This window comes from Calonectris borealis, chromosome 14 (genome assembly GCF_964195595.1).
Source record: "Calonectris borealis chromosome 14, bCalBor7.hap1.2, whole genome shotgun sequence".
NCBI lineage: Eukaryota > Metazoa > Chordata > Aves > Procellariiformes > Procellariidae > Calonectris > Calonectris borealis.
The window spans coordinates 788,466-806,398 of record NC_134325.1 but is presented as its reverse complement, the minus strand read 5'-3'; the positions used below and the strand labels follow the sequence as shown (position 1 = coordinate 806,398).

Genomic DNA, 17,933 nt, shown 5'->3' with positions numbered 1-17,933 from the left:
GCTGCTGGAATGCTTCTGATTTTTGTTCAGAGAGCTATTGCTGCCAGGCCAATGTGCTTTGTCCAACAGAGATGAGAGAGAAAATACTAATTATTTAAAAAGCACAAATCGTGAAAAGTAAATTGATGAAAAAAACTGTTTTATGCAATGAAAGGTGCTACAAAAACTTTCTGTAAAATCGTAGGTGTTAGCTCGGCTGCATGAAGCTGCGGTTTCACCAGCGATGCTCATCAATGCTGCCATCTGCAGGTTGTTATTCCCTATCCCGGACCTTCAGGCACACCAGCACAGCAAGAACTTCATTGTCTGTACAGGCAGAGTTTCCGTCATCTGATTTGCCACACAGCAAACTCAGTATAGGCATATTTATATATTCTTATATATTACAAAGTGCTGACCAGGTGCTGTTCAAGAGAATGTTAAATGCAATAAATTTATGTGTGTACTGATGACTAGTAATACATAAATCTCGTAGGAAACTTTATCAGGACTCTTTTTTTTCTCCAGTTACCCCCATCCACAACTTTCCCCCACAGGTCACCCTCCTTTTTTTCCTCCCTTAACTTCCTTCTACTTTCTTTGGCAGCCAACAGGAGCATGCAGTGCAATCCCAGCAAGAACCACTCCCAGTGCTGTCAGCAAGCGGATGGCAGGTAGAGTTCACGTAACAGATGGCGTTCAGGATGGGTTTCGACATCCACCGTTTTAATATCTAAATAGTCATGGCACTGAGCCATATCACCGGGCCTTTCCCACTGGGTACAAGAAAGATTCCCATCTTGCCGGGACAGAGCAAGTCTTGCCTGGCATCTTAACCACCTACAAAAATTAGTCAGATGGTAACTAGCTGAGCATGGCTTCACCCCTGCTTACAACATTCTTTATCTTGAGCAGCTTTCAAAGGTAAAAGAAACTTCTTTTTTAATGCTGAAAATGCCAGAGAAATTACCTCCGCCTGTGACCTTGTCTGTAATCCAGTTAAGGGAGCACCCTACCACCAGGTTGTTCCGATACTATTTCTACACCTTCCAATCCTACAGTACCTCACTTGGTGATGCTTTCAATGGTGGAAGTGAACTTTGTCATTTAGGGTATGAGTTAATATGACAGGCATGTACACGAGTACATGCTAGTTAGCACTAGCTAACAGATCACGGTGTTTTGCAATGTTTCTTCCGTACACCCAAGTGCCCACTGAAAGGGTAATCACACCAGAAAAGTCGCACACTCCGCGGCCTGCCACCCGGATTGGAAGAGGTTACCATTATTTCACATGTGCCTGTCAACCGCAGTTGGCTGGGGTGTAAAGTGAGGCGGGACTTGGCTGTTATATGAATAAACATTGTGTTTATTCCTCCTTCCAAAGAACCTTTTCTTGCTCTACTCAATGCCCAAAACCTGTGCAGTGCAGAGATGCTTGGAGCAGTGCAGGAGCATGTGAAGATGCTACCCTAACCCACATCATTTCTCCATGACTCGTTCAGGATCTGCTCTTGCATCCTCACTATCCTAAGGCAGCTCTGTCTGATTAATGCTGCATTTGGAGAAGGCTTCTCCTGTTACCCTTTTTCCTGTGTCGTTTAGGTCCCTGCAAGCTATGGAGAAAGGGGAGTGCCTTGCTTTACAAACAGGCCTGCTTTTTGGTTACGCAGATGCAGCTTAGACTAGACAACGACCTGGCAGTCTGGGGAAAGGAGAAGGAGGAGGCGGAACATATTTTCTTGTTGCGGTCAACTTTTTATTTTCATTTCTCTATAAGAAAAGTATTTTACAACATCTTTCTCTCTAAATTGGAGAGACATGGATTTGATGGATGGACTCTTGAGTGGATGAAGAATTGGTTGGATGGTCGCATCCAGAGGGTAGTGGTCAGCAGCTCAATGTCCAGATGGAGATCGGTGATAACTGGTGTCCCGCAGGGGTCCTGAATAATATCTTCATCAATGACATAGACAGTGGGATTGAGTGCACCCTCAGCAAGTTTGCAGATGACACCAAGCTGAGTGGTGCGGTCGACACGCCTGAGGGACCGGATGCCATCCAGAGGGACCTGGACAAGCTGGAGAAGTGGGCCCGTGTGAACCTCATGAGGTTCAACCAGGCCAAGGGCGAGGTCCTGCCCCTGGGTCGGGGCAAACCCTGGTATCAATACAGGCTGGGGGATGAAGGGATAGAGAGCAGCCCTGCCGAGAAGGACTTGGGGGTACCAGCGGATGAAAAGCTGGACATGAGCCGGCAATGTGCGCTCGCAGCCCCGAAGGCCAACCATATCCTGGGCTGCATCACCAGCAGCGTGGCCAGCAGGTCGAGGGAGGGGATTCTGCCCCTCTGCTCTGGTGAGACCCCGCTGCAGTGCTGCGTCCAGCTCTGGGGTCCTCAGCACAGGACAGACGTGGACCTGTTGGAGCGGGTCCAGAGGAGGCCACAGAAATGATCAGAGGGATGGAACACCTCTGCTGTGAAGAAAGGCTGAGAGAGTTGGGGTTGTTCAGCCTGGAGAAGAGAAGGCTTCGGGGAGACCTTATTGCGGCCTTTCAGTACTTGAAGGGGGCTTGTAAGAAAGATGGGGACAGACTTTTTAGCAGGGCCTGTTGCGACAGGACAAGGGGGAATGGTTTTAAACTAAAAGAGGGGAGATTCAGACTAGATGTAAGGAAGAAATTTTTTACAATGAGGGTGGTGAAACACTGGCAGAGGTTGCCCAGAGAGGTGGTAGATGCCCCATCCCTGGAAACATCCAAGGTGAGGTTGGACGGGGCTCTGAGCAACCTGATCTAGTGGAAGATGTCCCTGCCCATTGCAAGGGGTTGGACTGGATGACTTTTAAAGGTCCCTTCCAACCCAAACTATTCTATGATTCATGCAGGGATTTTTTTAGTGTTACTTCAATACTTCATGTCTGTGCTGACTTCTTTAATTTTTGCTATTGCTTTAGATTGCACAGAAATATTGGCGTTGCTTGTAATAAAGACGGTACTTCACAAGGAACATAGGGCAAAGGAGCTCTGAGGGGAGGACTCCTACTTTGAGACACTGGAGATGGTAATCTTCTCCTTCCTCTGCAACTGAATTTCCATGCCCCTTCAGAATATTTCCTCTCTTTGATACAGAACTTTGGTGACTAATAAGTAGACATAAGGTGCAGCTCCAGTGCCAAGAATAGTTAATTTTTACAAGCAGCTTTGCAAAGGTAGCTGTCATGGGGGTTTTAAAGAGAAACTCTTGCTCGTACAGTGCAGGGAAATGCAATGACTGCTGTTCTGGTAGCTGTAGCAGGGACTGCAGTTGTAACCAGAAAAGCATTCAGAGTCCAAGAATCACCACCAAAAAAACCCACTGAACTATTTTTATGTTTTCAGAACTTTTTATGGTGACATGTTTCTCAAGCAGTGTCAGCCCCTCTGTTCCCGAGGTTGTTAGCCAGCAGGAGGCTTTGGGAACAGGCTCTTTACCCTCACCGTCTCACTAACACAGAAACCCCTTAAATGTTGTTTCAAAAGATAGCAATGATTTTTCATACTTTTTTTAATACTAGTCTTCCTCTTGCAGACTTATGTGAGCTATCTCTCCTTAAACTCACTTCTGCCAGGAAGTCTCTGTCCTGTAGCACTCTGATCCCTTGGCTTGCAATGTCTCCAGATTTCCCTGTATTTGAGTTATGGGCATGTGCGTCCTATTTGTCCCTGTTGGAGCAGAAGCTCTTGGCAGATGGGCCCTGGCTGTTGCGGAAAATCTCGAGCACTGGCAAATGCTGAAAGATTGCCATTCTCTGTCTTTTTCCGTCTGTAGTCCCACTTAGATTACTTGCAGCACTTCCATGCCTTAAAATACACCGTAACTATTTGACAAAACCTGGTTTTTTTGCGAGCTCCCAGCCCTGTTTGTGACTGCCACAACCAACCTCTCCGGGGTCGTGACACTGGAAATGGCTGCACTGGAAATGCTGGGGTTGCAATTCCAGGTATGGCACTGGAGCCCTGGCTATGCAGGAAAGTTCTCCAGCTTATATATAATATCATATCATATCATATCAATGTGCATAATGTTCTCCAGTTACACCTATAATGCGTCTGTGCTCTTTTGCATGGCTGCCTGGTCTCTGGAAGAGTAGCTTTCTTTGATATTTAACCTTAACCTTTTCCTAAGCCTTTCAACCTTTTTCAACCCTTAAAGCTTTCCCAATAAGCATAAAGAATCCTATACAGAAAATTTAAATGCACCAAAGTTTGGCTTGCTTTTCATTGTTACTTTTAGGAGTGTCTTAAAAGTAGCGTACAAACCACAGGCTGAAAGATCATTGATTTTAATCTAAACTGAAAACTCGCTCCTTTTTGTGTCTGCATGGCAGATTGTGCTGGTTTAACTGTTCAGTTTGTGTTAGAGTTTATCTGGGGAATGGGGAGAAAGAAGAGGAAGAAAGCTGCCATGTAGACAAAGTTGGGTTGCTGAGATATTTTGGGGAATAATTACTTTGAACAAAATCTCCTATTATCCTTGTGCAATGCCAGGGAAACTGCATGATATAGATAACGGTATTAATTGTCTTACTGTCACCTTCTCTCTGGGTAAGGAGGTGGTGGTGGTAACACTTTCCCACCGTGTCAGCCAGCTTAATGAGTGGCAGTGCAGTGATTTATTTTTAAACATAGCACTTCGGAAGCCACCTTTTTCAAAGCAGTGCCTAAAAGCTCCGTGCAGCCTCAGGCCACTATTGGGCTAGTTGGTGCTGAGAAGGATGTTCTGAATGGGCAAGGCAGATAAAGAAAGAGTCAAAATACCACCTGAATGGAACAAATATGAGCACCTGATGTTGGAGGAGAAACCAAGAGGTATCTATAGAGTCTGTGATGGATGGACCTGGAGACAAAACCCAGGTCTTCTGAAGCTTGTCCTGGTGAGTCCTTGACCAAACCCATTCCTTGCTAAGATTACTTCAGATGTCTCCTCAGGAGGTGTAATCTTAACTATGGCTGTTGTATGTATATGTTTTCCTTAGTGTGTCTATTTTTTGGAGGAGATGAGGGAACCTATGTACAGATGATGCTTTCTTCTATAATTTCTGGCTCATTCTAGATTTTGTAAACAAAATGTAAACATTTTGTATTGTGATACAGGGTGAGAATAGGGGTCCCTACATATATTTAGTTTGAGACTGCTTCCTAGCTGAAAGCTGGGAAAGGAAGTGTGAAGAAGTGTATTTGAGAAACAGGGAAAGGAAAATTATTTTGTCCTATGGCCTTAGAAGTAGAGAAGGAAAATGTTTTGATGCTGTCTTTGTTTCTCACTGTTCACTTCACCTTCCCTTTGCAAAACGCCAAAGAACATCCTCAGCCTATCCAGATCTAGTGACTTCATCTTGACTAAACAGTGCTGCCCCAGAGGAATAAAGATGCATGTCTTGGTACTGATATTCATTATAAAATAAACCTGGGTGTCATTTATAAGGCAGTAAATTCACTTTAGGGGCTTCTGCAGTTGTCATTAAATGTTAGCTCTACAGGAGCTCAGACAGCTCTGGCAGCTGGGAGAGAAGGATGCTGTAAACTGGGGTAGGTGGGAGAAATCCAGGAGGAGTAAACATGCAGAAAACATTTGGAGCATTTCAGTCAAGCCAAGTTCCCAGCTGTGGTGGGATGGCTAGGTTATCCTGGAGGACCTCTCTAGGTGCTCAGATACAGCTGGGCTCTTTGTTCTCCCTCATGGCTTTGCGTGTCCTTCCTTTCTCCATCAGTGATGGCAATGGCAGAATGCAAGAACTGGCCCGCTTACAGCTTGGCAGGGGAGTGCTGGGCTCCCACTCTGGATTTCTCCCTTTTGTGCTTCCCACAGCCAGGCCCCAAACTTGCTGCAGCTTCCTTCACCTGAAGTTAGGAAAGTTAGGAAAATTACTCCCCCTGCTTCTTTTATTGTAGGATAAACTGAGGAAATGCTGGACTGTGACTTGCCCAGGATTACACAAGAAATCTTAGGTGAAATGGGGTATTGGCTCTGTTTTTGCAGTCCTACTGGGGCACTGTGAGCATACAACAGTATGGGAAGGAGTCCCTCCTTCTTCCGTTAAGAGGAAGGATAGGACCATGCTTTTGCTATCCTGATATGTTTTTTGTTTTTTGTTTTTTGGTTTTTTTTTAACTGGTTTTTACTTTCTTACAGAAATGTATATATCAGACATTTCAGGAATGTCACAGCTTTACCTCCTCTGGTTTTGCTGGAGGAATTCTTGCAGGGCTGGAAAACAGGTGGAAGGCAGCTTTCTCAGCACATGGGTGAGACTTCTTTTCAGAGTTGCCCAACTTTAATTTCCTCCAAATTCCCCTACAACATATTAACTGAGTTTAAGATGGCATCTTCTGGGTTGGAGGAATACTGTGTTCCTGGCTGCTAGTAGATTTGCCATCGCTTTAGATCATGATTAATGTCTTTTTGGCGGAGGTGTTATGGTCAAAGCCCCAAAGATGCATTCTGGTAAGACTCTTTTCCCTAGTGGCCTGCCTCCATGGCCTGGTCTCTCTCCTCATTTTGTTTTAGCTTTGAGTCTATCATCCAATCTGCTAATTGTGGTAGACCTAGTCAGGAAGGAAAGGGGGTACCAGGCAAGAATACTCTGCTCTGAAAATGAACTTTTATACCAGATCTCTGCTGTGGCGAAGAATGAACTTCAGTGTGGTATGAAACTCCGTGGTTTACGCCTGTGAATAGTCATCCGTCGCCGCAAGGTTGGTATGTGGCTCTGATCAGTCACCAGTGGATCTACCTGGTCTCAATATCTCTTCTTATGGTGGGTACCTTCCTTTGAAAAATGTTCTGTTTTGAAATCTCTCAGTCCAAATCCCTTTGGCAGTCAGTGTCATCTTTATCTTTTAGCCCCTTGAATAAAATACTGCTTCTTTCTCTGGTGTGGCAGCTCACATGCTGCTATTTCTCCCTGTTGGTATAAAATGCTGCCAATCTTAAATTGCCCACGCAGTTTTGGGTCAGACAGGGAGATAAACAAGCAACACTTGCATGGAGCAGGGATAGCAGCAGCCATAGTACATCCTAGTATGGGACCTTGGGCCCCAAGGTACCAAGTGCTGGGAGCAGCTACCAGCCGAAAGAGAAGTTGCTGCTCCCCTCCAGCAGCCTTATGGGCAGGCTCACCCAGCCCAGGTGGCTTGATGCTGGCTTTGGTGCGATGGGTAAGTCAACTGGTCCCTGGTCCTCCCCTGGAGTGAGGGGGAGGATGGGGCAGGGAACCCAATTGCCCTGGTGGCAACAGGGACTCAGGTGGTGCCATTGATGCCATCACAGGACAGCCTGGCTCCCCGTGGAGGCACACAAACCAGTTTTGCGTATGGGTGCTGCTCTTCTGCCAAGCTGATGGGGGTTTGGGATATTGGTCTCCATACACGGCCCTTCCCCACTGCCTGCTGCAAGTGCAACTGTTTCATGTGCCCTTTCTCTGTCTCTAACTTTAATTATCCCCAGTTACTGTGATGCCAGGACTACTGGGTAATTTCCACCATGCAGGAGGTCGGACCCATCAAAAGTAAAGTCCAATCACTGTCTTCAACAAAGAAGTCTTTCTTCCAGTTATTTGTCTGGTGTCAGGCAGTTTTTTTTAAACAGATCCAAAACAAAACCCTTATTCAGTTGGTGTTCACACAAAGTTTTGCCATTAATGATTTACAGCAGCCAAGATTTGGGCTCCAGTTTATTACAGACCTTCTATCAGGAAAGACCAACTTCTGGTTTTCCTGTCTTCAAGAAAATTGAGGTTTTTCTAGGTTTTAAATGCCACTTAAAATGAGCCCTCTTTAAAATACGCGTTCTTTATACATAAAGCAGCAGCAAGATAGAGAAGAAAACTTTATTTTCCTTGCAGGTCAACTTTAAGGTCAGCACTATAAGCCTTTTGTAACTCCTTGAAATTTTAAACTGCTTTCTTAGCCAAGTTGAATACCACTGACTTTAAAACCAAAACAAACCACTACACCTTTTCCCCTTCTGAGGAAAGGAAGTCTGAGGGGAAGTCTGCCATGGAGTAACCAACAGGACCTAAAACAATTCCTGAATATTTGATCCTGGTATTTGAGTTGGGCAGGGATCCACGGGGCACCAAGAAGAAATCTCAGCTGCTGCTGTAGCACCTAGAGCGAGGCAGATAAATTAGTACATGGCAACTGGGAAACCTGGAACTCGCCCATCTCTGAAATGAAACGAAACTATTAAACTTAACATCCATTTGTTAAGTACTTGCTTGTGATTTACAGCTCCGGCTCTGAGACTCGCAAAAATGGTCTAAGGGGATGCCAGGCCGACCCTTGTTGTTTCCATCTCTGTACAAGGCCATCTAGCAACTTTTTTTCGTATTGTAGAATTGGTGTCAGCATAAGGGAAAATGGAGACTCGAATGGAAATTCTTGACTTATGCTGTTTCTTTTTATCGCTGCTGGGGAGGCGGGGGCAGTATCTGACCTGCGAAAGGTGCGGGATGTTTCAGTGAGAGCCGGGTGCTGCTCAGCTCTCTGCAGCCTGTCCCCAGCGCTGCGAAGGCCTCACGTCACGGGGCAGAGTTTCTGCCCCTTTCCTAGTGGTAATGTGTTTATATGAGCAGGTGGCATGTTTAACGGGGGGGAAAGGCAACAAAAGATTGTTGTTGAATGCGCCTTTCTCTCAAAAGTAATGTTTTGTAGAAGAGTGGCCTTATAAAACGTTTGTTTTGGTGGGAGGAGGAAGGCAAAAGCGAACCTCCATCTGGGAAGAAAACAACCACCCATTTTCCTGGAGGCAGAAAAAGGGGCGGGCATCCCCACGCTTAACTTCTAAATCCGCCGAGGAAAGGTTGCTTTCTGAACGCGCAGCGAGCCATCTTCTCTGACCTTCCCGGCTGGTCCTGGAGTAACTGCTCCAGAAGGAACGAGAAGAAAATAAAGAAGGAAGTCCTGAAATCCCACCTCCTCCCGCCCTCCCCGGCCAGGTGTACCCACGCGTGGGGTGCGCCGCGGCGGGACGGTGCGCCCGCGGCCCCTCCCCGGGCTGCGGGAGCGAGCGGGCGAGCCCAGCCCCCTCCCTGGCGGCGGCGTGAGGAGGAGGAGGGTCGGCTCCGGCGCCTCCCCCCTTCCCCGCCTCCCTCCTCGCCGAGCGCAGCGCCCCGAGCATGGAGCCTGCCTGAGACGCGCCGTGGGCTCCGGCAGCTGCTGCGGCGGCACAACATGGAGGCGGCGGCCCCGCCGCTCCCGCTGCTGCTGCTGCTGCGGCTCCTGGCCGCCTCGGTGCTGCGGTGCGAGCCGGGCTCGGCCGGGGGTAAGCCCGCCGGGGCGTCGTGGGGCCGGGTCGGCGGGGAGGCGAGCGCCGCTGTCCCTTTTGTTGTCGGACTTGGGGAAACTTTCCCCCGCGCTCCGCCGGGAGGGCTGCGGGGGCCGCGGCGGCGGGGCGGGGGGCGCGGGGGCGCGGGGCCCTGCGGGGCGGGGGGCGCGGGCCAGGCTGCCGCGGTGGGGAGGGAGGACGCGCACATGGGCGAGACGCGACGGGGCGGGAGGACGGGAGGCTGGGTGCCTCGTCTCCCCCCCGCTCGCCCTCCAAACTACTCCTCCTCGCCCCTCTTTTCTGCAGAGGGGGGCGCAGGAAGAGGCGGCCTCTCCTCCCCCTCCCTCGGGACGTGCCCCGCCGGGGGGGTGAAGCCGTTTCCCCCCGGGGTGGCTCAGGTAAACGCGTACAGTTGAGAAAAGAGAGACAAAAGTCGCCCCCCCCGTCCCGCTCCCGTCCTTCCGCGGTCGCGGGCAGGGATTGCGCTGGTTTGGAGAGGCGGGTGTCGGGTGTCGCTCATCAAACTCTTGGCAGGGCTGGGAGGGTGTGGGGGGAAGGCGAGTGTGTCCCCCCCAGCTCCCTTTTCAGGCGGCAGGCGGGCGGGGGGGGTGGCGCTGCGGCGGGAGGAACCGGCCGGCCCGGCTGGCGGCAGCGGCGGGCGAGGGTCGGCCCGGCCCGGGGTGCGGGGGCCCGGCCCGGGTCCAGCCCCGCGGGCGCTGCGGGAGCTGGAGCCCGGCTGCCCCGTGCCGCTGGAGCGCTGGGCCCCACGCTGACCCGCGCTCCGTCCGGGCACGGAGCCTGCCCTTTGCTTTCCCTTTGCAATACCGTTTGTAAGTGAATGTGCCAATCCTTTAAAAGCACAAATAAACGGAGGCAGCGCTCTGCCTGCAGCATCCGTGGGGAGAGGGCCGGCGTCCGTGCCCCCTCCTTTCTCCCTGCGCGCTGCTTGGGTCCCGACTTTGTATCGCCGAAGATGGGGAGTTGGGCTGCATGTGTGAGACTTCAGGTTTGTTGCTGCTGCATCTGGTCTGCCCCAATACATCACGCCGGTGCTTCAGCAAGCTGAAGCCTAGTTGTTGTGATTTCCTAGGTAATTCAGAAAACTCGGCGGTGTGGCCAAGGCTGTCAGAACATCACCTCAGGGCCTCTTTTTATTAGGCCACCCACCTTTTCAAACCGTCTGTAATTATTAGAACTGTCATTTAGAGCAAGAGAACTGACCATGTTCTGCTGGTATCATCATCCTATATTTTTAGTTGGAGCTCTATGTAGCTTTGTATGATGTATTGCTTGTTCTGTCAGGATTATACGAAAAAGATGCCCTTCGCATCTCAGGATGCACCTTCTGCATATGCACTGCCTTAGTCTTTTAAAAATGTTTCAGAAAACCTGAAGTGTGGCTTGTTCCTTTCTGGACAGTTATGTTTGTGTAAAGATGTTCACGTTCCTACTCAACTGAATGAAGCGATGTAGCTTTAGGGGGAAGAAAAAATCAATTTATAGGAGTCTTAAATGAAGAGAGAACAGGCTGATAGTGTTCCTTGAGGGTTTCCTTACATTTACTTAACAGACTCTAATAGAAGGAAATATTTTTAAAGAGGTATAACTTTGCGTTTGGAACTCTTAGGAAAATGAGAATTCACAATAAAACTAAGAAATAAGTTGTAACTTGGAGTTTGGTTTTCGTTCATCTCATTTTAGAGACAGAGATTCTTTTAATATAGCGTGTGTTCTGTTTCAGTAGTCACCTTCCTTAACATGCACTGAGAAACTCTTCTACAAATCTACCGTTTTTCAGTAGTTCGCTAAAGAGTCTTGGTTATAAATCTTAATGACATTGCTTTTGTTCTGCCTACTTAGTAGGAAGGTATGTAATTCTTTTGTTAGGTTGGTCTGGACGGTACTTCTAAGGACAGCTCATCTCTCCTTTTAGAAGGAGCATGGATGTACTGTGAGAGGCTCTCCGTGTTTTTAGTTCCATTCCTGAGAACCCCCACTCTGTAAGCAGGCGCCTGACTTTAAGGGACTTTTACCTCTTAGAAGTATTTTGATGTGCTTATCTTTCAAATATGTAAATACATCTCTGGAAGATTGGGGATGTGCTGGAACTTCTGCAGTGTTAAGGCTTCTGGGAAGTTTGGCATGTCATAATAGATCCTGAATACTTTGGCTGTGAAATAATTTTGATGTGGAGCTAAGTTCTTGCTCTATAGGTGGTGGCGTCAGGAGTGGTTTTATTTATGTGGCTTGAAATAATGATCAACCTGTTTCAGATATGGGTTATACTCGACTCTCCTTTCACTGAGGTAAGACAAAACGATCGTTGCATTTGGTGCTTCCTTGAAGGGAGGAATCTCTTGCCTGTGCAAAGTATTCAGGAACAAGATGGTTATGACAATGGCATGTTTTTGTCTGAAAATACTGTAAGTTCTGAATGTTTAATGCTGTACAGCGCATGTTTTATGTGGGGCTCTTAAAACCTGGAAGTAGTTAAGATAGTTCTGGGTTTAAGTTCTGGGTTTAAGTTCTGGGTTTAAGTTCTGGGTTAAGAATTATCTCAAGCAAGAATTATTTTTACTTAAACTCACAAAAGCTTGGTTAGCTGTTGCTTGTCGTGACTAGAACATTTCCCCAAAATGTGAGTTTTCTCTAATGGAATGACTATTTGCATGATACTAAGAAACACAAGATAAAGAAAGATGAACAGAGAAGTGTGACAGGATGGTTACAAAAGTTTGAAACTAGGGATGCAGCATGAAATAAAAAATGCATTTGAGCACAACCCTAAAAGGGCTTTTAATTCATACTGTTTTTCATGAGATAACCTAAAGTTAATGAAACCTAACACTATGTTTAAATCTAGAATGTAGCACGAAAGAACACTTGTTAATTTTATGACAGGGAAATGTGCTATGTAGGAGTCCTCAACTGCATTTCAGGTGCCATTTCAGTCAGTCTGTCATTGATTTAGGGGGCTGTTTTCCTAGTAACTACTACTAGCATGATGTGAGGGTCTGTCACAAATTATGGTCATAAATCCTCTTGAAATAGTGAGGAAATACTGAAACTCCAGACTGACTCTGAAGTTTAAGTTGATACTTTCAAAGCCACTGAATCTTCTCTCTCCAGACCAAGGATAATGGCTTTAACTGTCTTTTAGGTATGGTGTGTGAATTCATCTGTTACTATTTCATTTTAAATGAAATAATTTCATTTTAAATTCATACTGTAGATGCGTCTGTAATAATAAATCAGCATGACACACAAAGTCAATACTTTAGAAGAGTGTGAATGTATTTCATCAGTAACCCGGTGTAAATTCTACCATTGCCTCTTGCTATTTTTGAACCTTTTTTTTTATCAGCTGCTTTAACTTTTATCTTAAGAATTTTTTTTTGCTTGTTTATAATGTAGTTGTTAGTAAAATAGGCCATGGGTTTTGTTCCAGCTGTAAATTTTCTCAGTCCTGCGTGTTTCTTGAATAACGCAAGCCAAGGTAACTTTTTAGCAAACACAGAGACTGTTTCTGGGAACTTGTTATCCTTTATTGTTATGGTGAGGTCTGGCAGCATAACAACAAATAAAGGTTACAAAACCTCTCCTAGAATGTAGATGCACGTGACTTATAAAGAGTGTCTAATGTAACTTTGCTTCTAGTTGAAATTTAGCAATGTAAAGTTGAAAGTGGTTGTCTCTCTTTGTCAAAGCAGAAATAAAAGGAATTTCACTGTTTGTGATGCTCAGAAATAGCTTTAATGGCAAGGTTTAGTTTCATGTTAGATCAGTATTTTTTTGTGAACACACTGTATTGTATGAAAGCAACCTGCCATCTTGAGGTCGAGAACAGTAACTAGGTTTAAATTCCTTGTTAGAAAGAAGCTATTGTAGGTAACTTTATTGGTCTTCATTCTAAGAAATCCTCTTAATTTTTCCTTCCGTCTTTTACCCAATTCAAACCCATTTAAAATGTTTGGCTTTTATAAGTTCAGAATTTCTCATGGGAGTTGATATGGCCGAACAAACCACAGCGCTGAGAACACTTGAGGGAAGTAGTTGTTATTTTCTGCTCAAGACCTTTGTGAAGAACTCAAATAGGTACCAACCTGAGCCTCAAGGGAAGAACAGCAGTAGAATAAGTATCCCCCCGGTTTACGGCACAGGCCAGCAACGGTGCAATTCTACTGTGCACAATGGAGTCAGCATTTTGTTTAGAGATTTTGAGGTGTGTGGATTATTTTCCTTTTTCGCTATATTGCTTTCCAACAGGACGTGTCCAACAACACTGCAAGTTCACTTAGGGCAGAGGCAAATAATTAGGCTATTGGTTGGGGACGCTGGCTGGCCAAAGCCATGTGCTGGTTGGACGCTTGGGGCTTTCTGAAGAAGTCTCCTGACAGACCACAGCTGGGGCTTCTGAACTGGAAAAAATGCTTCTGGAGAGTCCTACCCCCATTAAGTTAGGCCATGGAAAGTCTCATGATAGAGTCAAAGGATATTTTGAGCAGTTCTTGAGATTTTGGGTGATTAAACAGTTGTGGTGAGAGGAGGAGAGAAAATGGGAAGTATGTCCCACAAAGTATTGTTCAGTACAGTTGTTTGTTAGGAGTTTATGGGGCAACAATTATTTTGGTGCCTTCTCTCTCGGAAAAATCAGAATGTGGAGCTCACCAGCTTTTCATCTTTGTGGTTTCTGTTTACTAAAGATTGAAAATATCTGTTAAGCCACAAAATTCTACTGAGAAGCTCCAACGAATGTAAAGAATGGGTGATGGGTTGGTAAGGGTGTTGAGGGTCTATGTAATAGGCAGGATTTTTAATTTAGCTGTTGTTTCCTTTACTCTTGCTTGACTCGCGCTTTGCCTGCCAGCGTGGGCAGATGTAGGGTGTCATTTTGTATTGATGTTAAATCCGTGGGCAGCTTCTGCAAGGACGCCAGTAAATTGACACGTGCTTCATTGAAATTGGTTCGTTTGCTCTGGATGATAAAAGGGTTAAAGCAACTGAAACCACTTTTAAACCAATAAATACTTTATATGAGTGTGTTGTGTTAGATTAGCTTAATGGGGACAGTCTGCTGGGAGAAGGAATTTCTCGACTGTGAATCAGCTACAGAATTGTCTTCATTGCACAGTACGAAGGTTTATTGCTATTGCAATAAACAGCACTGACAGCAGATGCAATAGTAGGCTCCTGGTGTGATTGTCAATGGTCTGAGATCCTCAAATGTTGACATACGTATTTAAAAATGTCCCTGCTTAATGATACAATAGTTGTTGAATACTGTTTGGCACTTTGGCTTTCTGAAGTGCTGTATGAGTATGCAAGAATGAGATCGGAGATAGGAGGTGGCAGTAAGTGAAGACAGAAGCTTGACCTCTTCTTTCTGTGGTGTTTAAGAGTCAAAAAAAGCCAGAGAGTGTGGGCAAGTGTTGTCTGCTTTGTGTTTCTAAACCCCTTGATGGATGAGGAGGAGCTGTGGATTGAGTGGACCTGCGTAGTGAATTTCTTGGCTTTTGGGTTTGGGAATCAAATAGAGTTACTATAATGTGATTTTGTAGATGTTCTTTTTCTTTTCTACTGTTCAGTGCTGGTTTTAACTAAATCAAAAGGAAAAGGAGTGGAGGAACTGAGAAAATGTGATGAAAGTGTACTGTGCTGCTAAAATCTATGGGTTATTGATACGTCATTTGAGAACTTTTATGGAATACTGTATGTACGTATGGCTTAAGCCATATACTCCAGGTTTTGAATTAGGCACATATTATGCCTAACAGCAGTAATGCACTTAAATCCTTGTCAATAACTTCAGCATACCTTATGTGGAAATTTCAGTTTTATGTGAATTCCAGATTCATGGATGCTTTGTCCAGTCCTTGTATTTTTTTTCATTCATTTTGCATGAGCACATTCTTTTCTGTTCTTCCAAATTAAAACTGTCCTAGCTGGACTTCAGAAGGAAGAAAAAAAAAAAGTGTTTAGAAGACCAGAAATGTCATTAAATTGTGGTTTGTTTTTTTTTTTAACGTAAAACTTAATACTAGAGGGTATGGCTGTCAAGAAGGTGAAGTTGCTTCCTTTTATACCTTTATAAATTGGGAGGAAGACATACCCCTAAGTCTGCCCGGTGTACTTGTCTTTATATGAGTTAAAAAATCAACAGCACAGAATGCTTAAATGACAATATATCTTGTGGATCAACCAAAACAGAACGCTTTCATGAGACTTGTATTGCTTCGAATTAGCCAGCGCGTAGGATGTCCTGACCTACAGCTGCACTTTGATATGCCACACTTCTGCCATTCTCTTTTCTCTAGGTAATTCTTAAATAAAGATTTGGGTTTGGCTTTGCTGTAGGAGATGAAATGCTTTCTCAGTGGACTCACGATGACAGTGGTGGTCAGAAGTACCCTGTTTTTATTTTGTATGTGCTCCTGAAGTAAAAAGCTGGGTTGTGCATAGTGTAGGTAAGCGTTCTTCTGCAGGTTTCCCACCATGACACATCTCTGGGAGCTTTCTGGAGTAGCTGGCTTATGCCAGCTGAAGCTTTATTTCTTTGTAGTGTGGATTTTTTTTTCTTGTTTCTCAGACTTCCTAAATGACATACGCTCTATGTCTGGCTCTTCAGGTAAGACTGAAGAGTGACATTTTGTGACAGTGAGTGAGTGGTCTGCCACTCCTTCGTTGTTACGAGGTTTTGCTCTTTCTTGCACCTTGTGGGGTGCTTGGGTACTTCGTCATGTCCTTTTCCATCAGCCCATCACTTCTAGGATGCTACGCAAGCCGTGGCATATTCCTACGTAACCAGACTTTGTCAGAAGAGGCTGTTAAGGGTTGAACTCTCAGTGTGTCGAATTCTAGAAAGTCTTCTAAGCTGATTTCTCCAGCTTTAGTTTTAGAAGTGGTGCAAACTTGATATTTGAGGCGATGTGAAAGGCCTTATGTCTTTATTATTGTTCAAGGATTATTTCCAAATAATTGGTAAGGGACAGTTTCTACAAGTTTTTGTGCAGATACAAAACTAAGTTTTTGGGGCAAAGAGTGATTGCTTTAAAAGGACAATCACAAAGCCGCGGCATTTGGAGTAACCTAGGAAATGTTGCTGCTGTGTATCTGTCTTCAAATACTGTTTTTAGTTCAATCACTTAGACCACTGTCTTGGTGATGCCGCAAAATATATTCTGAAATAGAAGTATATTTGTATCTGTTTTACATTTCATCAGGGAGGAAGAGAAAAAGCAAGAGTTTGGCTCTTGGATAACAAGCTGTGTCTGCTGATGACAGTGAATAATTCAAGGAGGGGAAGGAATGAAAGGTTATGAGATTTATTCTCTGATGTGTAACTATAGGGGATGTCTGTATAAGACACTTAGTGTTTTTTCTTAGCACTTGTAGCTTAATACAAAAGCCAGAATGCTGTTTCTTGACCTTCTCAAAGCAGCAGAATTTAAAAAACAAAAACCTAATCCTTAGTTTTGTAGAAGGTGTCACCTTTGACCACAGAATCATAAATTACCCAATATTAGATCACTACTTATATTGTGCATGTAGTTTAAAGGAGCTTTGGAGGCTTTAATTTGCGTAACTAGTTATTTCAAATGAAGTGTGGCTTACTTATGAATTCTATCGCATTTAAGGAAGGTCACTCACAGCCACCAAGTTTCCTATTTTCTCTGTCACACTTTGTTTTCATTTCAGTCATTGAAAATTTTCTGGTTCTAGAACAATTGAGAAGCTCGGAAGAGAGTTGCCTGCCCTATCGGAATAAATTTTAACATAAAATATGATATAAATAGTTTTTCTCTCTCTTTGAATTTTTCTCTGATTGCTTCCCCTGCTTGAGAGTTGGCAGCTTGAAGTATGATGTGTTTAAACTTTTTTTTTTCCAGAGGGGAGAATGTTTTAGCCTCAGAAGTCTGTATTGGTGACTTACCTGGATGTGTCTCTCGCAAAAGATATGAAAGCAAATTAAACTGCTATGTTAGTATTCATGTTCTCAAGTCAGAGCCAAGAGGATGAAAATGCACATGGGTAGCATTTTCCACTTAGAAGGTCTGCCCAGCTGTGGATGATTTAAAAAAAAAGTCTATATATTATCTGCGTCTTCAATAGCTGAGTAAAAGAAATCTGTAGTTGTGGAGAATTTTTGTCTGTCTGGGTTTTAACAGCATGCTTTTTACTGTCTGGATAAAGTTGACTATTACTTACCCATGATCTAAAACTGAAGTTTGCAGGTGTTCAAGTGCAAGAAAGTTACACATCTGAACTTATTTAGGCAAGCTGCATAGTGAGAGTTAGGGAGGGTGTGGCTAATGCAGGCAAAACCGTAGTGAAGCCTCAATAAATTGAACTTGCATCGTTTGCAAGTCTTTCCCTTTTACCTGCCCCAAAAACCTGTATGAACCTGGATTTTCATCTCATGTAACCTTTCTTCAATACCCACCCCACCCTGAGCCACAAAACCATCACTACCTCGATGTCAGCTGTGACTTTGGAATCTGTGCACGGGAGGAGGTGGTTTTCTATGACGCCGTTAAAAAGGTGCATTTTTCAGTTGCAAAAGTCAGATATGGCGACTACTAGAAAGAACCGTGCACCCTGTAAAGAGTCGGGCAATATTCCTGGAGACTTTTTTTGAACAGAGTAAA

At 44.9% G+C, this 17,933-nt stretch overlaps 1 protein-coding gene across 2 annotated transcripts in view; it reads left to right on the top strand.

Annotated features, from left to right (window-relative positions):
* LRP5 (LDL receptor related protein 5) overlaps positions 1-17,933 on the top strand; it is a 238,361-nt gene that overhangs the window by 64,675 nt on the left and 155,753 nt on the right. The window contains exon 1 of one of the 2 annotated variants that reach the window (XM_075162881.1): positions 9,119-9,285. The exons of the other annotated variant lie outside the window; for it this stretch is intronic. Coding sequence (XP_075018982.1) covers positions 9,195-9,285 — 91 coding nt within the window. The 5' untranslated portion in view covers positions 9,119-9,194. Of the gene's footprint in view, positions 1-9,118; positions 9,286-17,933 lie in introns of those variants that run through there. 2 annotated transcript variants of the gene reach the window in all.